Raw genomic sequence first — 18,799 nt, forward strand, 5'->3', positions numbered from 1 at the left:
ATCTCCACTTGCACATTGCACATTTTTATTTTATTTTCACCAAACGCTATGGCTTCTTATCTGATCTGCTCACCCTTAGCTACACCTAAAACGATGGAAGATACGAATCTCATCATTACAATGAACAACATCATACGATTTCTCTTTGCTTGCAGTGTGGGGAGTGGGGCTATGAACTTCAGGTGTTGGTGTAAGTGGTTGTTAGTCTCATTATGGTAGAGTAACTATCACCATGCGCTTTACATTCGCTTGCAACGCCTTTAGTAAGGCGGTGGATCATAGGAACTGGTGCATACGGCAATTCATAACCCATTGAGTTATGAGCACTTTGGCGATTTGGAATGCTACCGGTCCCAAGAAGTCACTGGTCAGTTAAGGTTTGCTGGAATTGGCATCCAGGTGTGTAGAGAGATTGAAAGACGAGAGTATTATGCCCTGATCCTACTCTTTAAAACACATCCATCCTTTGTTATCTAAAACGTGGCAATCGGACGCCTGGCACTCGTACCACGTAATGGTTAGCAAAGTAAGTAACAGTGAATCTACAAGCTGCAACTCAGGTAGAAGTCGATGAAAAATTCGCCACCTCTGTAACGCAAAGCCGAGAATGATGGCCATTTATAAAGTCGGACGTACAGGGAGTAAGTGGGTAATTGGCTAAAACAACCAGTGTGGTATCGCTTGAAGGCTCCTGCGGAGTAATAGAACCTTAACCAGCGTAACATATGCCTTGTACTGTGGAATAGCTCATTGGTTGCATTGGGTGCAATATATGAGGATGCATGAGATGAGAATACGTCCTTGTGTGGAAGAAAAATACCCAATTTGCCGACAAAACATTCTTGGCAGAAACCCGTTTTTCCATATACGGTATTTGATGCTGCAGGCTACAGTAACCCGGGCAAATCCATTGGTATGGCGGTGGCATATTGAAGAAGCTGGTTGGCAATACTTGGCTATCGTACTCGCTTCAACATCCATATCTCTCTGATTCTCGGTCAACTTGTCATGATGAAAGCTGATAGACTGAAATCAAAGTATATTCGTGAAGACGAGTCCATGGTGTCGCGAGTGTTGTTGTTATTCAGCCAATGAAGGCTGCATTTGACAACATTCTTTTCATTTTCCGTATATTGCTTATTCCTTCAAGCGTGACTGATGTTGTTTTCTCAGATATCCTTTTTCCCGACATTTCAGCATTATGACCTGTTTGTCCAACGTGCGGTCAATTATTGCAGTATGATAAACTGCCTTTCTGCCGGACATCTTCGTCTCATCTATCTTTTTTCTTCTTCTCCTCTTATCTCCTTTTCTTCAAAAAATCAATCATGAATCCCCTGCGACGCTTTCCTGTCTATTTGGCGGCTTGCGCTGTTGCCGTCTTCATAATATGGACATACGGTCAATTGTATCCTCAATCATGGAACTGGTCTCCCAATGACCACTCTATGTTGCAAAAAAACTCGAACGGATGGAGTGATGATAACACTACAATGTCAGTAGACCTTAAATCAAACCATTTCGCTTTCGCTACATCTGCTTGCAATGCCGATCAGGTATGATAAACAATGTAGAAATTGATGGTGTTAAACACCGTCTGTCTATCTATTATGAAGTGCTTATTAACTCTTTTTTATTGATACTTCCATCTTAATTCGTGCACAAGGTTGAACATGCACTTGTTCTAATTCACTCTATAAAAACTTCGAAAACGCCTTATTCAATACTGGCTGCACTAAATGACGATGTCTCCTCTCATTACGAAGGGCTTTTTCTGTCACTGGGCGCCGTAGTTGTACGAGTACATAACGCTGATTGTAACGTCGCCAAGATGGCTCTATGGTCATTGACATCATATAAGAAGATCATCTATATCGACTCTGGGAGTGTTATGATCCATGTATGTTGTCTTTCGATGTTTTAATTGGCCTTGCTTATTTTCAATGCTAGGTACTCATAACGTCATTTGACACTTGACTTGACATCTTAATCTAGAACTTTGACGACATGTTCGATTTACCAGCCAACTCACTGCTTTTACAAAACTGGCCAAACAACATCGAGAAGCTGATCATTTTGAAACCAAGTAGCTCAACGTACGACAAGCTACTAAAGCTATCTATTCATCAGCATAGTTCTACAGATGGAGTTTTAGGTACCTATTTGATGGCCGACACATTCTATCCCATACCTTATTCTGTTGTCAGGTTGGTAGGTGACAAACCACGCACGCTACAGGACGCTAAACTTTTGATGTTCGATGGAAATATCAAGCCTTGGAACTGGTACACTGCTCAAGACGATGCTTGGCTGAAGAATTGGGATCCCGATAGTATGTGGCAATGGAGACACCATCGCAACGTCATTCAGTATCTGTTTAACGGATCCAAAGGTATGATAGTAAATGGGCATTCTAGTCCACCTTATTCGTAACATTGGAAAGCCTTACAATTTTTCAACCCATTGTAGGACTGAGCAACAGTATTAACCGAACGAGAAATGTGTGTAACCAAAAACAATTGTCAAAGTTCTTCCCTATCACAGACAAGTTTTCGGTTCTGCTTAGTACATACAATCCTGATCGCATTGATCATGTCACGACGCTAATAAGGCACTTGGCAACATCTGATTTGGTTCATACCATCTACTTGACATGGCACAATCCGAAATTGGAGGTTAGCAAGGAACTTCAAGAACTACAGGAAAAGCTACGCAAACCACTAGTGATACTCCGGCAGCAATTTGATTCGCTCAACAATCGATTCAATCCAATCGAGGGCTTGGAAACGTCGGCTGTATACATTTTGGACGACGATATTGTTGTATCTGTGCCGGATTTGGAATTTTCTTTCCAGGTAATTTCCAGGCTCAATATTAACCATGGTGTGTGTATGCATGATGACATCCTAACCATGCTCAACAAACTCACTAGGTGTGGCAGAATCGGCAACATTCAATCGTTGGTCATTTCCCAAGATTTCACAGCTATAATTCCACCAATGGTCGAGCGATATATGCCATGGCAGATAACAAGCGACCAACCTATTCTGTTGTCTTGACAAAGAGCATGTTTATCAGATCAGAGTACTTATTCGCTTATACTTGTCTCATGGACCCTGCTTTGCACGAATATGTCGATGCCAACTTAAACTGCGAAGATATCGGCTTCTCACTTATGGTTAGCGGATTAACATCCGTAACGAATGTCTACGTCGCAGTCAAATCTCGGATACGGGACTATGGCCTCAGCCAGGGCATAAGCACCAACGGCAACCACATCAAGGCTCGTAGGGAATGTATATCCAACATGATCGGCACCTTCTGGAAAGGTAATGATCCAACCCGTATGACAAGTGAAATGGTCTCATCATTTGAAGCAGCCCGTTATGCTCGAGGAACTTGGGATCAACTCGCCAAGGAGGTTGAAAGTATTGAAAGCAGATTTTAGAATTTTATACATCACAAAGCAGCAATCCCACTTAAATCAACATCGATAGATATCATCCAATTCTTTTTTTGGGTTCGTTTTCATTTATTTTACAGATTTTTCGTCTGCTTTCGTTCTGTAGTAATTATATTAAGCCATCTGTACAGATATACAGCAATGAAATTCGCTCATAGCGAAGGGTAAACGCAGCCATGATGCTTTCTTGGTGCCTTCGCAGGTTACGATTTAGAAATCCTCTCCTTCATTTGCAAAGAAATGCGTGTATGCGATGACTATTACCAAAAAGCAATGAGTAAAAAAATTCGGCTATGTCACAAATGTCCTTCTCGCGTATACATACTGGTGCCATATACTAAAATGCCGCCAATGATGCTCATGACCATTGCTGGAATCGTTATCTAAAGTACATTTGTTTTAGACATTGTACACGGTTTACGGTGGTAGAAATGCAGCAACTTACCACTTCTGCATGAGCAAGAACAAGGGGCAGACCTATCAATTCGAAACAGTGAGTATTCACATTTTTGAGGATGGCTCGTTGTGATTGCTACTTACAAAATCCTGTGACAATAAATATCCCGGTTATAAATTCGCCAGCATCAACGGCACCACTAATTGTACGCGTAATTTCGCATGGTTAGCCGACATAGAAAGTGTCTCATCTAGATATACCCGAATGACTTACTTGTGGTAATCAGACATCAAGTCATCTCCTCCTGCGCACCGTGCACTCAAGGCGTTTGGAAGGGGAGCAAGTACATAGGTTGCAACTAGACAAGAGAACAATTACCAAAACCGATCCAACCCTTGATGACATATGATATATAACATACCAACAAACAATGGCCACCAGTTACTATTGATGTAAAGGGAAAAAGATGAGTCTGCGGGGTACCATAAAAGCTGCCAAGTGAGATCGGAACTTACTGATATAAGGCACATGACAATATGACAAGCAAAAATCCAACAGCCAAAACGAAGGCAAGAGCTATGATACTAAAGTAGTAGAGTCTAAGGTGTTAGTGGGTACTGGGTTTGTTTCGTCATGGAGAATCAAAAATAGCTTACGCTGTTCAGTTCCGACGATGCACACGAATGAATGAGAGTAAGTTCAGGAGCAAGTGGTGAGTTTTTGACAGACCAATCCAAAAGCCTAAAGTTGTATCACAGGCACTTTCTCTTCCAATACGCTAGACAACAACTTACTTCGTAGTCCAGCCATTGACTTTAAGAAGGGGTTTTGTGGGACAGTGGAGGGGCAGAGCGGGAAAAGCAGACCGGGCCAGTCTGAGTGAGTGTCAGCGACGTCATTTGGTCTGCAAAAATTGTGCAAGTTCACCTGCCGCCAAATACTCACCCAGGGATTTTTATTTTTTTTGGTTGCTGACTTCGTTCACTTTTGCAATCACTCATTGACAGCCATGGTCGCCGTCATTAAACCAGACATTAGTGGTCCAGCTACCTCCAACACCACAGTTACCGATGCATCACCTGCAACCGAGAGAATCAAGAAGTTTTTTGAAGACAAGGACTGGAAGTTTTACGCCGCTGTTTTCGCTGGCGTTGCTGTCGCTGGTGCCGGTGCTTACTATTTAACTGCTGGCTCATCGTCCAAGAAGCAAAAGAAGTCCTCTTCTTCCAAGAAGAAGGAGGCTGACGAAGCTACTGGCAAAGGAAAAGCGCCTGCCTCTGATGCAACCGGTAAAATTACGCTTACAACTTGCTTGAACACCCTAGGAACCTACCAGCTGACGCATACGCTTCTTTTGAATATTAGGCAAAGCTGACAAAACCTCTGAACCATCATCTGTTGATGGCTGGGTTAATATGACTCCTGAAGCAATTGCATCGCTTACTGACGCTGTAAGTACACGTTTGTCGCCAACCCATTGACAACAATGAACTCACTGTTTGTTTTGGTATAAAATTTAGGATCGCGCTGAAGCTGCTGGTGCCTTGAAGGCTAAGGGAAACTCTTTCTTTAGTAGCAAAAAGTATCAGGAGGCTATCGACTTCTATACTCAAGCTATCCTTTTCAAGCCGGATCCCATCTTCTATTCCAACCGTGCTGCTTGCTACGCTAATCTTGGAAAGAGCGATGAAGTCATTGCTGATTGCAACGAAGCTTTGAAATTGGACTCTACTTATATCAAGGCATTGAACAGACGTGCACAGGCTTTGGAAAAGAAGGGCAATCTTTCGGATTCACTTTATGGTAATGTTTCGAGCCTGTTTTGCTTGAATGGCTTGGCAATTGATTAACGACTTTGTCTCTGAATCATTAGATTTCACTTGTGTCTGCATTCTTGATGGTTTCAAGAATGAGACTGCTGCTAAGGCTATGGAACGCTTGTTGAAGAAGGTTTCCGAGGAGAAAGCAAAGGAGTTGATCAAGGTATGTGCTCGGTCATCATGCTATGTTGTAACGCTATTTTATTTATTAAACGATGTACCGTCAATAGACCAAGAAGCAAAAGTTGCCATCACCTACCTTTGTCTCAGCTTATCTTGATTCTTTCCACCAAGGTATGCGACATTCATCACGTTGTCATCTGACACGGGTCATGAACTAAAAAATCTCTATTTTCTAGATCAAACTCCCATGACCTCCACTGAAGATGGAAGTGGTGATGCTTATTATAACCGTGCCCGTAAGGCATTGCAGGAAAAGAAGTATGAGGAGGCTATGGATGCATTTGATAAGGCTGTTGAGTTGGGATGCTCGCAACAAGCTCAGGCTCTCAACATGCAGGGAACATTTGTCTTCTTGAAGGGTGATACTAAGGGTGCCGTTGCTGCATTCAACAAGGCCATCGAGCTTGATCCCAAATACGTCCAAACTTATATCAAGCGTGCCAGCATCTATATGGAGCAAGGTGACATCGCTGCTACTTTCAAGCAATTCGAAGATGCCATTGGTATTGACGCTAGCAACCCTGATATTTACTATCATCGTGGACAAGTTAACTACATCAATGGTAACTTTGAAGCTGCCGCCAAGGATTACAGTGAGAGCATCAAGTTGGATGATTCATTCGTCTACAGCCATATTCAGCTTGGTGTTGTTCAATACAAGCTCGGCTCTATTTCTTCTGCTATGGCAACTTTCAAGAACACTCTCAAGAAGTTTGAAAACAATGCAGATGTTCATAATTATTATGGTGAACTTTTGGCTGATCAACAAAAGATCGAGGAGGCTATGGAGATGTTTGGCAAGGCTGTGGAACTTGATGCTAAGAACCCATTACCTTATATTAACAAGGCTATGTTGATGTATCAAGTCAGAGGTGATGTTCAACAAGCTATGGATCTTTGCAAGGGAGCCTTGGAAGCTGATCCTCTGTGTGACGCCGCCGTTGCATCTTTGGCTCAAATTTTGTTGGAGCAAGGTCAGCCTGCTGAAGCTGTACGTTATTACGAGATGGCTATCGATCTTGCCAGAACGGAGGCTGAACTTGAACACGCTATTTCGTATGTTGAAGCCACCAAGACTCAAATCCGATTTGCTCAAGAATATCCTAGCGCTGTTCCCAAGCTCAATGCTCTTAGAGGTTAAACAATAACCAAATATCTTCATTTAACAAAGTTTTTTTTTCCCCCACCATTTTATTACAATTAAAAATAAATCCCCTCACCGCTAACGATGAAAAATGAAACAACTTCTTTAGTGCGTTTTTTACCTTCCAAAGCCGGTAGACAGCACTGTTATGCGGTATTCCAAATTGGGAACGAAAGCGCTGCAGAAAACAGTCACTGGAACCACAAAAACGCATTTTTTTTTGTGTTTTCTCGCACATCCCTACCCTCTAAAAGTTCATTCCAACATGATCAGTGACGAAATTCAACAGCAGCTCGAAAGAATCGGCAAGGACACTGCTGATGCCGATAGACAACTGTTCCTTCAGAGAAACAAGCTCATGAAGCCCATTTATGCTAAACGACGCGAAATCCTCAAGAAAGTCCCTAACTTTTGGGGAACTGCCGTAAGTACTCCCACACAGTACTATGCCACCTCTACGTTGAGGTCGACAGAGAGAGAGGAAAGCTGTTGTTGTACTACGAGCCAGTGTTTCTTACAAATCAAACGAGCCCGCGTTGCTAACTTCATATTTTTCATTGCGCAGTTGGGCAACAACCAAATGATGGTCACTTTGTTTGAAGACGTTGATCAAGATGTTTGTATTGCTGAAGTTTCTTTTATCGATCTCTTTTCATGTTTCAGTAGCTAACTTAGCGTCTTACTTTGCGGTGTACAGCTTTTGAACAACATCACTGACTTTCACGTCGAGCATGACGATGAAAACCCCGACACTTATACTATTAGTGTGGTAAGTAGTTAAATTTTTTTATTTGGCTCTCCGTTACATCATCTTGTCTTGGAGATCCCCCGGTCATTGACTAACCCTGTATTCCTGCTAGTCTTTCGCAAAGAACGATGACTTTGAAAATGAGACTTTGACCAAGGTATGGCTGATTACTTGCATTCTACCAGTTGGCTCGTGTTTCATGATTTAAATCTAATCGTTTGGCTTGCAGAAAATTACCGTTAGCGATGATGGTGAATCAGCTGAAGTTGTAAAGTCAACTATCAACTGGAAGGGTGGAAAGAAGCGCAAGGCGGCTGCTGCTGATGAGGAGGCTACATCTTTCATTGACTGGTTTAGCAATGACGATCATATCATCGGCTCCTTCTTCAGGTATTTTGAATTGAGTATTTTGAAAATATAGGTGCACCACGCGTAGTATTAAACAAATAATTTCCATGCAGAGATGATTTCTTCCCTGATGCCATCAAGTAAGTGGTTTTACATCTGCAGTGTGATGATACAGTGTGTGTGTGGATATCTAATTCCTCTCGTTGCATAGCTACTACAATGGCGAAGATGACTCCGACGACGAAGAGTATCTTGATGAGATTGAACTTGGATCAGAAGACGAAGATGACGAAGAAGATGACGAAGAAGAAGAGGAAGCACCCAGTAAGTGATGAAGATCCATTTTACCTAGTGGTGGTCACCATGATCTAATTACTTCTATCCTTGCCCATTCAGAGTCCAAGAAAGCTAGAAAATAAATCAGCTTTCGTCTGTATTTTTTTTTCAAAGAAGTTGAAAGAAAGAAAAGCAAAACTTGAACCTTTGATCAACACGGAATGGCATGATTGCCCATAATATGTTTTCTTTGCCGAGAAAAGTAACTTCATTAACTAGATTGCCGTACCTTCTCCACAACATAGCTTCTTCCAACCTTTATTCTTTCTTATTACTATGTTATCTATGTGCCTTGGGTCTCTGTACTCACTTTTAGACGTACCTTTTACGTACTTTTAACGAACTCTTTTTTTTTTACTTTGGTTATAAACCAACCAGTGCTCTATCTGAGACTCGAAGTGTGACTGCTGTAATTTGGGAAAAACCCGCTGCCCTTTTTTTTTGTCTCCTGTGCAAGCCCGCCTTATCGCCCATTCATCAGTAGTACTTTACGATGCTCCTAGATGAACTATCGGAAGAGTTGCTTATCAATGTTATTGGATTTTTGGATGACGAGAACAACTTGAACCTGAGCCAAACAAGCAAACATTTCCTCAACCTCTGCGGTAATGAGTCAGCATGGAAACTCATGGTCCTGAGGCAATTCGGTGTCAGCTACAAGGTCCCCGACGAATCGTGGAAGGAAATGTACGAACGTTGCAAGGACGATCCACGACACAATAGAATTTGTCCACATCTCAGCTTTATAACCCCTAAAGTAGTCCAACGTCACTATTCCGCTCGATACCAGGCCGCCATTGAATCCAAGACACCGCTCGTTTGCATGGCATGTCGAAAGCATGACGAAAGTAGCCTATGCTTTTACATGTGGCCCGGACGAACTCGTGTGTGTAAGTTATCCGCTCAGATGGCGAAATGCATTTCTGTTGCCGATCTATGGTTAATAATGGTCTATTAACAATTTACCTGCAACTCACCTTATGTCATCGAATTATGTTGGTTTTAGACTGTAAAGAATGCTGTTATCGATACCACGCTGCTGAAAAGGCTCGCCATGGCATCCTCGTACGAATTAACATGTTGCAGCTCTATTGCTACACATGCTCTAGAATTGTAAGTGTTACATTGCTCTCATTCCTTTGCCACCCTTATGGCATTTATTCTAACCCCAATTATTTCTGCGACCATCAGCTGGGTGAAACTCGAGGTGACCCAAGCGAATCTCAGTATGTCGACAACTTGCTGGAAACTTTGACGGAAGGATGCGAGAAGGGTAGACAGGAAATGAAGAAGCGAAGGCGATGTCTAGCGGAGCGCGAAATGTACTACAATGAAGTTGACAAGCTCGCAGTGCTTCGAGGAGAAAAGTATTATTTTATTGATAGACTCTGGATGACTAAATGGTTCTTGAGCTTGTGTGATGGACGAATTGCCGAAGAGAAGGTCACCAATCAGCATCTGACTGATGACGACGGACGGTTTTCTCACATTTCTCGACCCAATGGTTCGTTTACTGGTGGATTCAGCATTGTATCACCCTCACTATGGGAATACCTTAGTAATGCGTACGGCGTTGTTGGTGGTACTTTTACTTCTGGTAAGGATCCCTTTGTAGTGTTTTTAAAACCCCATTTTGACCTTCTTGTCGCTCATCAATTGATTTCTTTTGTTAGACGACATCCAGGACCCGGTATATAATGAGCTGAGGACCGCATTACAGCGTTGGGGAATAACATAGACGACAGAATACCATTTTATTGTATAGTAAAGTTATAAAAAGTGCTTTTTAAACCTATGCCAGCGTGATTAGTCAACCTATGGCGGTGGCAATGTATGAGACATCTTTCACATCCTTCTCTTAACTGTTCATCTGTCTGAATGCATACACTTGCATGAATGATATTGATCATATTCATTTCTCCATGAATCTTTATGCAATGTCTCATCATATCGTTCGATGATAGGATAGCCTCAGAAGCAAAGTAATTGTGATATAATTCTGGTGAAATGTTTTATGCTAAAGTGACTTCGACTATGCAGTTTGGATTCCATAAACTAGCACTTTGCGGCTACGTCAATACTATTGCTTTTTTCTCATTAATTTCTACAGCTCAGAAAAAAGAAGGAAATGACAAATCAATATACAGTATTTCGTCTACCTGACAAGGGAAGTAGCTTGGACGCGCTCAAGTCGTACAAGGAACCCATGCCTGAGCTGGACAAACATCAGGTTGTGGTCAGAATTTGTGCTGTAGCATTGAACTACCGCGATATTGCTATTGCAGAAGGAACCTACCCGTTCCCAGTCAAGAAGTCTGTTATTCCATGTTCAGACATGTGTGGTGTAGTCCATCATGCAGGCTCCAGGGTCAAGTCCCTCAAGAAAGGCGACAAAGTCATTTCTCTCTTTATGCAAAATGCATTGTATGGCCCATGCACTGATTGGCACGATGGCCTGGGAGGTCCTATAGATGGCGTCCTCCAAGAGTACGCAGTGTTTCCCGAGCATGGACTCGTGAAGATCCCAAAGGAAGCCCTGATGACGGACGCTGAAGCGGCTTCTCTGGTTTGTACCGGAGTAACAACCTGGAATGCGCTGTACGGCAATGTTCCTCTAAAACCAGGACAAACAGTGCTTGTCTTGGGCACGGGTGGCGTCAGCATCACAGCACTGCAAATTGCCAAAGCAGCTGGTGCAAATACCATTGTAACATCGTCCTCAGATGTTAAACTGAAGCATGTCCAACGCGCTTACAAACCAACCCATGTTATCAATTACAAGAAGTGTCCAGACTGGGAAAAAGAAGTTTTGGATTTCACCGGTGGTCATGGAGCCGACTACATTGTTGAAACTGGCGGCGCCGGCACCATTGAAAAATCTTTGCAATGCGTTGCTTTCGGTGGCATCATTTCTGTCATTGGGTTTTTAGCAGCATGTCCTGCAGATCAAAGACCAGATATGGCCGGCCTTGCCCTAGCCAAAGGTGCTGTTGTGCGCGGCATAATGGTTGGCAACAGGCAGCAACTTGAAGAAATGGTCAGGTTTACTGTAGTGAACAATATCCATTTGCCAGTAGATAAAGAATTTCCTTTCAGTGATAGTGGAGTCATGGAAGCCTTCCAGTATATGGCTCAAGCTGGCCATGTGGGTAAAGTATGTATCAACTTCACACATGACCTTGTACCCAAGTAGAACCTATGGTCATACCATCAAGATGGTGGACAGTACGATATGGGATCAGTATAATTGAAAAGCAGTATATTTGTAGCGAATAAGCAAATAAAACATTTTGTGTTTAAGTCATGAATAAATAGATTGCTCTCAATGCGTAGTTCAATACAATGTTTTCATGCTGTCAACAATTGGGTCACTCTGTATTGAGCGAATTGGGCGGTGTTCAAGTCGACGAAACTTGCATACATTAATAAGCATTCCAATTTTTTCTGCCCCAGTTCATGCTAGCAAAAAGGTATATAAGTACCTGAAGCAAACAACAATCTTTCCGTGTATCTTACACATTAAAGAAACTCACCATGAATGCGCAGAAGCACACTGTATTTCGTTTATCTGCATTCGGAGCTACGCTGGATGGCATGAAGTCGTTTAAGGAGCCTCTTCCACCGGTTGATAAGCAGTCAGTGTTGGTCAAGATAGGCGCTGTAGCTCTCAATTACCGTGACATTGCTATTGTGGACGGAACATATCCATTTCCCGTCAAAGATTCTGTTGTGCCGTGCTCCGACATGTGTGGTGTCGTTGAGGAAGTCGGTGCTCTGGTAACCAACTTCAAGAAAGGAGACAAAGTCATTGGCAATTTCATACAAGATGCCTTATACGGTGCACCCACCAACTGGAATTCTGGATTAGGGGGCCCATTGGACGGTGTGCTTCGAGAGTATGTTGTACTGCCTGAATACGGTGTGGTCAAGATTCCCAAAGATACGAACATGTCCGATGCTGAAGCGGCTTCGCTAGTCTGCACTGGTGTGACCACTTGGAACGCTCTTTACGGCAACGTACCGTTAAAACCTGGACAGACCGTCCTCCTTTTGGGCACCGGAGGCGTTAGTATGACAGCGCTTCAAATTGCCAAGGCTGCCGGAGCGAAGACCATCATCACGTCTTCTTCAGATGAAAAACTGAAGCTAGTTCAAGAGCAGTACCAACCAACCCATGTTATCAACTACAAGACCAAGCCAGATTGGGACCAAGAGGTGCTTAAGCTTACCGATGGTCAAGGCGCTGACTATATCATCGAAACAGGAGGAATAGCCACCATTGCAAAGTCTTTGGCATGCGTAGCCTATGGCGGAAATATATCGGTTGTTGGACACTTAGGCGGCAACCCTCGACCTGAAGATCGTCCAAATGTTGCAGCCCTTGCCTTGGGTAAGGGTGCTGTGGTTCGTGGAATCATGGTAGGCAACAAACAACAACTTGAAGAAATGGTCAGATTTGCTGTAGTCAACGACTTGCACATGGCTGTTGACACAGTATTTCCCTTTACTGACTCCGGGGTAAGAGAAGCTTATGAGTATTTGCTTCAGGCCAAACATATAGGCAAAGTGTGTATCAATTTTGAGAAGTAATGCAGTACATTTCCCAATAAATTGAAACGAATTGAATTATTCGCCTTTGCCCGCCAACACACCCCAAAGATATCAGAAACAGTGCATACATTCATACATAGTGAGAATAAAAAAAAACGAAATCGCCATCTATATTTATTCGAATACTTTTTTCTTTGAAAGAATAGTTTTTAGGAGGGAGAAAGGACATGGCGTCCAAAAGAAAGAAAAAAGTAGGTAAAGGGAAGGAACCAAGTCACTGAAGTTTTCATCAGGCTCGGCAATGCATTGTTTCTTAAACACTAAAGAAGGAAATAAAAGGTGACATGTAAAAAAAGAGAAGGAAACAGTAATTGCTTGTAAGTCAAGCAGCGTATTTAGTCATACAATGCCTTACACCCAGACAGGAACACCGGACTGGACGTCCTTGGGCTTCTCAGCGGCGCCAAGGAGTGCTTTGCTGAGGAAAGAGTACTCTTCGTGCAAATGTTGCTTCTTGTTACCAGTGGCAACAGAGGCAGAGGGTTCTCGGCCAGCATAGCTAGGAGATTTGCCAGAGTGATGCTCGGATTTAGAGAGAGCGGTGGTGATACGGGGTTGGACATGAGACCATGCACCCATGTTCAAGGGTTCTTCTTGACACCAGATGATTTCAGCGTTGGGGTACTTGTCAGCATGTTCCTTAACTTGCTCGTATGGGAAAGGATTGAGCTGTTCAACACGAGAAATAGCAATGTTGTTGAGCTTGTTCTGCTCACGAGCACGCAACAAGGCATAGTAAACTTGACCAGAGCACAGAATATGCTTGGTGATCTTTTCAGGAGCCTCGAGATGGTCTGGGTGGGCCTCAGGAATATACAATTGGAATGAGGTGTTACCAGTCATGTCAGAGAGAGTGGAGCGAGCCAAAGGATGACGGAGCATGGCCTTGGAGACGGGCATAATCAAAGGCTTGCGGAATTCACGATGAATCTGTCGTCTCAAAGCGTGGAAGTAATTAGCGGGGGTGGAAGCATAGATGACTTGCATATTGCAGTCTTGGTGCATGCGGTTAAGCTTCTCAGGCGATGGGTAGACGTAGGGATGGTCATCGCACATTTGGAGGTATCGTTCAACACGAGAAGAGGAGTGCTCAGGACCTTGACCATCATAACCGTGGGGCAAGAGGACGACAAGACCAGTACGCTGGAGCCACTTCTTCTCACCGGCAGCAATGAATTGATCAATGATACATTGGGCAGTATTGGCAAAATCACCGAACTGAGCTTCCCACATGACGAGAGAGTTAGGATCGACCAAAGAGTATCCGAGTTCGAAACCAAGGACACCATATTCAGACAAAGAAGAGTTAGAAATGGTGAAAGCAGCTTGTTCAGGAGAGATGTTGCCCAAGAGAGTATAGGGGGTCTCGTTCTTTTGGTCGTGCAAGATAGCATGACGTTGAGAGAAGGTACCACGTTCAACATCTTGACCAGAAAGACGGACGTGCTTGCCCTCCAACAACAAAGTACCCCATGCAAGGGCTTCAGCAGTAGACCAATCGATATCCTTGCCTTCGTTCAAGTTCTTTGCACGTTGCTGGATGATACGGTTGAGGTTACGGTGAATGTTGAAATCATGGGGAACGGTGGAAATGGCCTTTCCGACTTGTTGCAAAGTCTCAGTGGAGACACCAGTAGGGTAGTGAGGCAAAATCTCCTCAGCAAGTTCCTTTGGTGACTTGAAACCGGGCCATGAGCTGGAAAGCCATTCACGGGAGGTAGGCTTGTAATCCTTGGACTTGGTATAGCTCTCTTCAAGAATTTCCCAAACACGCTTCTTGTTTGCCTCAATTTCCTGAACACTAACAGAGCCTTCTTCCTTAAGCTGCTCGGTGTACTTTTCCAAAACAGGCTTTTGCTTGGCGATCTTTTCATACATTCTAGGTTGAGTGAAGCTGGGCTGATCAGTTTCGTTGTGACCGTGCTTACGGTAGCAGACAAGATCAATAACGACATCACGCTTGAAGGTTTGACGCCAGTCAGCGGCCAACTTCATGACAAAGGTAACAGCTTCGGTATCATCGCCATTAACGTGGAAGACGGGAGCATTGATCGACTTTGCAATATCGGTACAGTAAGGGGTTGATCGGGAGAAGCGAGGATCAGTGGTGAAACCAATCTGATTGTTGACAACAATGTGAATGGTACCACCGGTGGTGTAAGCAGGGAGATCGTGGAAGCCCATGGTTTCGTAGACGACACCTTGACCGGCAAAAGCGGCATCACCATGCATCAAAACAGCCATGGAGTGATCACGGTTCTCGTCCTTGCTGTAGAATTGAAGAGCACGAGTCTTGCCGAGAACGACTGGGTTGACAGCTTCCAAGTGAGAGGGGTTGGCCACCAAAGACAAATGAACACGCTTGCCAGATGGGGTAGGACGAACGTAGTTCATACCAAGATGGTACTTGACGTCACCAGAACCTTCAGCGCTGGGTTCGATGGAGCCAGAGAATTCACAGAAAATAGATTCGTTGGGCTTGCGAACAACGTTGCTAAGGACGTTAAGACGACCACGATGAGGCATACCAATGACGATGGACTCGACACCGAGATCAACCGAGCGGTCAATCTAAAGCGTGGTAAAAAGCGGAATTCATATGTCAAAAAATTTTCTCACAAAATCGAGCAACAAGGAATCAGTCAATCACTTACCAAAGCCTTCATACCAGGAATCAAACTCTCTCCACCTTCTAAACCGAAACGCTTCTCACTAGGGTACTTTGTTGAAACGAAACGCTCAAAGCTGTCAGACCACACAAGACGATCCAAAATCATCTCCTTCTCCTCCTTGGTGTACTTGAAGGGTTGAGGTGTTTCAACGCGTTGGCGAATCCAATCGCACTGAGCACGATCAGGGATGTGAATGTATTCAATACCAATGGAGCCGCCTGAAATGAAAGAAAACAATAAACAGTAAATACATATGAACCAACATAGTCCTAATCCGAAAAGTATTCCGTCATATCCCGAACTTACAGTAAATTTTTTTCAAGCTGTCAACAATCTCACGAAGAGACATCTCCTTGGAGCCATCGATGAAGGCAGGTAAGATACCAGGACCGAGGGTGAACTTACGGTCCAAGTCCTTCTCGGTGAAACCATAATAGCTCAATTCCAGCTCCTTGGGAGTGCTGCTCTGGAGGTCGACGTGCTGGATACCAAGAGGGTCCAAGTTGGCGATGTGATGTCCACGAACTTGATAAGCACGAACAAGCAATTGAATCTTCATATGATCAATGACTTCAGACGATGAACCAGTGGCCATCTGTGCGCCAGGGAGGGCAGGCAAACGTGCAGAGGCGGATGGCACAATGGTGGGAGGGGGCTGGTAGGCTTGGCCAGGGCTGACACCATTAGCCATGTTCTTAAAGTAAATCTGCCAGGAAAGATGGACGCTGGAAGGATCCTTGAGCCATGCTTCGAACATTTCTTCAATGTAAGCAGCCGAATTGCCTTGCATGAAAACATCATTAGGTTCAGGAGCTGTCTTTGCAGCGGCCAAACGAGAAGACATGGTGTGGAATGCAGCGACATTCTTGTGTTGCTTCAAAGGCAAACGAGTAGACATGTGTAATGCACGCGAGCCATTAGAAGCCAAAGGCTTCATGGCACGAGAGAATCGATACATTATGGGGAAAAGATGGAATTAAAAATGTAAAGAAAAAAACCACTTCTGTGTACCCCGCTGTTTACTCGCTTTAAGGGTTCTTTTTCTGCCTTGGCTCATGCTGGCTGGACGGCACTTTCCGGGTGACCGTCATTTTGGCCGGCCCAGCACTTTTTCCGAGGGAAAATCCGCTTATTCAATTCATTTCACTGAGCAGAGGGTTAAAAATACTCAAGTTTCTCTGAATAAAGAGCAACCAGGTCATGACTTTAGCTGACTTGACGTGACCTGACCTGAAGAACCCCATATATTCTATCCATGGGACCAATGATATTACTCAAGACCAACTTGATTCAGACTGAAAAACGAACATCATCATAGAGTTAAAACCCTATGTATCCAAGTAACCTTCATTTTCCATGGTCATTATTTATGACTACACAGTCGAAAGGCCAATGGTAGAAAGCCTTAAAGATGGCAACAAAGTCATAACCAAGGGAGAGTGGTTCAATAGCTGGAATTTTATTGGTCAATTACCCGCAAAGTTCCACCCTTGTTTATCCTTCGACGTCAACACAAATTTTTTTTTTGTTCCAATTTTTTTTTTTAAGAGCCGTGACAGGGACAGTGCCTGATACTTTCCTCATCTTCCTCCTCTACTTCACCAGAAATGTTCCCATCACAATCTGCCCTTCAAAAGAACTTCGTTGCCGCTGCTCCCGCCGGTGATGTTGCTGCTCCCCCCTCTGGAGCCAACCTTTACGCTCGTTTCGCCTTCGCCGGTGCTGTTTGCTGCTCCATCACTCACGGTGCTATGACCCCCGTCGATGTCGTTAAGACCCGTATTCAGCTCTCTCCTGAGATCTACAACAAGGGTATGATTGGTGGTTTCCGTCAAGTCATCGCTGCCGAGGGTGCTGGTGCCCTTTTGACTGGTTTCGGACCCACTGCTGCTGGTTACTTCCTCCAAGGTGCCTTCAAGTTCGGTGGTTACGAATTCTGGAAGAAGACTGCCATTGATTTGGTTGGTCTTGAGAAGGCCAAGGAGAACAGAACTGCGTAAGTATCATAGCTTTGGGTCATTGACTCATAATTTGGTGTTGTCTTCCGGTAATGGCCGGAGTGCCAAAAATTTCATCCAAACTAACCGATACATTTTCTACCAATAGTATCTACCTTGTCTCCTCTGCTATTGCTGAATTCTTCGCCGATGTTGCTCTTTGCCCTCTTGAGGCTACCAGAATTCGTCTCGTAAGTGTCCTTTTCCATATCACCGGTTTGGTCGAGAGCCGTTCTAATTTCTCTTATACTATGTACAGGTCTCTCAACCTTCTTTCGCCAATGGTTTGTTGGGCGGTTTCTCTAGAATCTTGAAGGAGGAGGGTGTCATCAGAGGTTTCTACTCTGGTTTCGGACCCATCTTGTTCAAGCAAGTTCCCTACACCATGGCCAAGTTCGTCGTCTACGAAAAGGCTGCTGAATCCATCTACAAGTCCATTGGAAAGCCTAAGGATCAACTTTCCAACAGCACTGTCACCGCTGTCAACTTGGGCTCCGGTATCATTGCTGGTACTGCTGCTGCCATCATCTCTCAACCCGCTGATACCTTGTTGTCCAAGATCAACAAGCAGAAGGGTGCTGAAGGTCAATCTGTCACCTCTCGTCTTGTTACCATGTCCAAGGAACTCGGTGTTAAGGGTCTTTTCACTGGTCTTGCTCCTCGTATTGTCATGGTTGCTACCTTGACTGCTGGTCAGTTCGCCATCTACGGTGATATCAAGAGGTACGTATTCTGGTGGTCTTTTTTTTAGAGCCAGATTGAACTAGTGTATGCCTTACGTTGTTTTCCGCTTTTATTAACTTTCCGCTTTTTACAACAGAGTTCTTGGTGCTACCGGTGGTGTTGAAATTGCTCAATAAGCGAGCTTTATGATCATTGTTATTCCGAACATTGTCAACCAGCCAAACCTTGATTCATAAAAAAAAATTACCAGCCTTCTTTAGAGATTCATAGAGATCATTTATTATCCTTCACTTCACATGTATAACTCATACCTTTTTTTGTCTATGGGCAACAGTCACGTACCCCCCAAATGCTCTTTCGCCCTAACTCTATGATGCGAAAATACATTGTTTTAAA

The 18,799-nt window shown here is 43.8% G+C and overlaps 8 protein-coding genes across 8 annotated transcripts; 6 read left to right on the forward strand and 2 right to left on the reverse strand.

The window, feature by feature from the left end:
- Positions 1-1,831: 1,831 nt before the first annotated feature.
- K450DRAFT_198674 (uncharacterized protein) lies at positions 1,832-3,448 on the forward strand (the record flags this gene model as incomplete). Its single annotated transcript, XM_051584580.1, has 4 exons — positions 1,832-1,900; positions 1,996-2,392; positions 2,470-2,855; positions 2,933-3,448. The coding sequence occupies 4 exons, from the start codon at positions 1,832-1,834 to the stop codon at positions 3,446-3,448; spliced, it is 1,368 nt and encodes a 455-aa protein (XP_051445288.1).
- A 225-nt stretch (positions 3,449-3,673) lies between these two features.
- Positions 3,674-4,670, reverse strand: K450DRAFT_271139 (uncharacterized protein; the record flags this gene model as incomplete). Its single annotated transcript, XM_051592994.1, has 8 exons — positions 3,674-3,720; positions 3,789-3,846; positions 3,909-3,940; positions 4,004-4,059; positions 4,134-4,218; positions 4,282-4,304; positions 4,376-4,436; positions 4,655-4,670. The coding sequence occupies 8 exons, from the start codon at positions 4,668-4,670 to the stop codon at positions 3,674-3,676; spliced, it is 378 nt and encodes a 125-aa protein (XP_051445289.1).
- A 65-nt stretch (positions 4,671-4,735) lies between these two features.
- K450DRAFT_237744 (uncharacterized protein) lies at positions 4,736-7,161 on the forward strand. The gene is made up of 6 exons (XM_051588476.1): positions 4,736-5,149; positions 5,226-5,311; positions 5,381-5,663; positions 5,734-5,843; positions 5,911-5,974; positions 6,040-7,161. Exons 1-6 carry the CDS (start codon positions 4,870-4,872, stop codon positions 7,002-7,004), a joined length of 1,788 nt encoding a protein of 595 aa, XP_051445290.1. The 5' UTR covers positions 4,736-4,869; the 3' UTR covers positions 7,005-7,161.
- Positions 7,162-7,239: 78 nt separating this feature from the next.
- On the forward strand, positions 7,240-8,465 carry K450DRAFT_237747 (uncharacterized protein). The gene is made up of 7 exons (XM_051588477.1): positions 7,240-7,431; positions 7,573-7,623; positions 7,705-7,776; positions 7,868-7,912; positions 7,985-8,145; positions 8,217-8,243; positions 8,315-8,465. The coding sequence occupies exons 1-7, from the start codon at positions 7,273-7,275 to the stop codon at positions 8,433-8,435; spliced, it is 636 nt and encodes a 211-aa protein (XP_051445291.1). The 5' UTR covers positions 7,240-7,272; the 3' UTR covers positions 8,436-8,465.
- Positions 8,466-8,906: 441 nt separating this feature from the next.
- Positions 8,907-9,799, forward strand: K450DRAFT_237752 (uncharacterized protein). Its single transcript, XM_051588478.1, has 3 exons — positions 8,907-9,329; positions 9,446-9,518; positions 9,637-9,799. Exons 1-3 carry the CDS (start codon positions 8,933-8,935, stop codon positions 9,692-9,694), a joined length of 528 nt encoding a protein of 175 aa, XP_051445292.1. The 5' UTR covers positions 8,907-8,932; the 3' UTR covers positions 9,695-9,799.
- A 768-nt stretch (positions 9,800-10,567) lies between these two features.
- K450DRAFT_208955 (uncharacterized protein) lies at positions 10,568-11,632 on the forward strand (the record flags this gene model as incomplete). Its single annotated transcript, XM_051584769.1, has 1 exon — positions 10,568-11,632. One exon carries the CDS (start codon positions 10,568-10,570, stop codon positions 11,630-11,632), a length of 1,065 nt encoding a protein of 354 aa, XP_051445293.1.
- A 1,488-nt stretch (positions 11,633-13,120) lies between these two features.
- K450DRAFT_237761 (uncharacterized protein) lies at positions 13,121-16,874 on the reverse strand. Its single transcript, XM_051588479.1, has 4 exons — positions 16,029-16,874; positions 15,705-15,940; positions 13,406-15,621; positions 13,121-13,310 (listed from the first exon to the last, which is right to left on the reverse strand). Exons 1-4 carry the CDS (start codon positions 16,678-16,680, stop codon positions 13,304-13,306), a joined length of 3,111 nt encoding a protein of 1,036 aa, XP_051445294.1. The 5' UTR covers positions 16,681-16,874; the 3' UTR covers positions 13,121-13,303.
- A 35-nt stretch (positions 16,875-16,909) lies between these two features.
- Positions 16,910-18,719, forward strand: K450DRAFT_237774 (uncharacterized protein). Its single transcript, XM_051588480.1, has 4 exons — positions 16,910-17,718; positions 17,829-17,910; positions 17,979-18,442; positions 18,540-18,719. The coding sequence occupies exons 1-4, from the start codon at positions 17,330-17,332 to the stop codon at positions 18,577-18,579; spliced, it is 975 nt and encodes a 324-aa protein (XP_051445295.1). The 5' UTR covers positions 16,910-17,329; the 3' UTR covers positions 18,580-18,719.
- Positions 18,720-18,799: the final 80 nt, after the last annotated feature.

This window comes from Umbelopsis ramanniana (genome assembly GCF_025399195.1).
Source record: "Umbelopsis ramanniana AG unplaced genomic scaffold K450scaffold_22, whole genome shotgun sequence".
Taxonomy (NCBI): Eukaryota; Fungi; Mucoromycota; class Umbelopsidomycetes; order Umbelopsidales; family Umbelopsidaceae; genus Umbelopsis; species Umbelopsis ramanniana.

Bases quoted from the DNA above. Each gene is read 5' to 3' on its own strand.
- K450DRAFT_237747 (XM_051588477.1), top strand. From the start codon at position 7,273: ATGATCAGTGACGAAATTCAACAGCAGCTCGAAAGAATCGGCAAGGAC. The intron at 7,432-7,572 runs GTAAGTACTCCC...TTCATTGCGCAG, and splicing joins CTAACTTTTGGGGAACTGCC to TTGGGCAACAACCAAATGAT. The intron at 8,244-8,314 runs GTAAGTGGTTTT...CTCGTTGCATAG, and splicing joins TTCTTCCCTGATGCCATCAA to CTACTACAATGGCGAAGATG.
- K450DRAFT_237752 (XM_051588478.1), top strand. From the start codon at position 8,933: ATGCTCCTAGATGAACTATCGGAAGAGTTGCTTATCAATGTTATTGGA. The intron at 9,330-9,445 runs GTAAGTTATCCG...TGTTGGTTTTAG, and splicing joins GCCCGGACGAACTCGTGTGT to ACTGTAAAGAATGCTGTTAT. The intron at 9,519-9,636 runs GTTGCAGCTCTA...CATCAGCTGGGT, and splicing joins ATCCTCGTACGAATTAACAT to GAAACTCGAGGTGACCCAAG.
- K450DRAFT_237774 (XM_051588480.1), top strand. From the start codon at position 17,330: ATGTTCCCATCACAATCTGCCCTTCAAAAGAACTTCGTTGCCGCTGCT. The intron at 17,719-17,828 runs GTAAGTATCATA...TTCTACCAATAG, and splicing joins GCCAAGGAGAACAGAACTGC to TATCTACCTTGTCTCCTCTG. The intron at 17,911-17,978 runs GTAAGTGTCCTT...TACTATGTACAG, and splicing joins AGGCTACCAGAATTCGTCTC to GTCTCTCAACCTTCTTTCGC.
- K450DRAFT_237761 (XM_051588479.1), bottom strand. From the start codon at position 16,680: ATGTATCGATTCTCTCGTGCCATGAAGCCTTTGGCTTCTAATGGCTCG. The intron at 15,941-16,028 runs GTAAGTTCGGGA...CTTTCATTTCAG, and splicing joins CAGCTTGAAAAAAATTTACT to GCGGCTCCATTGGTATTGAA. The intron at 15,622-15,704 runs GTAAGTGATTGA...ACCACGCTTTAG, and splicing joins TTCCTGGTATGAAGGCTTTG to ATTGACCGCTCGGTTGATCT.
- K450DRAFT_237744 (XM_051588476.1), top strand. From the start codon at position 4,870: ATGGTCGCCGTCATTAAACCAGACATTAGTGGTCCAGCTACCTCCAAC. The intron at 5,312-5,380 runs GTAAGTACACGT...TATAAAATTTAG, and splicing joins TTGCATCGCTTACTGACGCT to GATCGCGCTGAAGCTGCTGG. The intron at 5,844-5,910 runs GTATGTGCTCGG...TACCGTCAATAG, and splicing joins AAGCAAAGGAGTTGATCAAG to ACCAAGAAGCAAAAGTTGCC.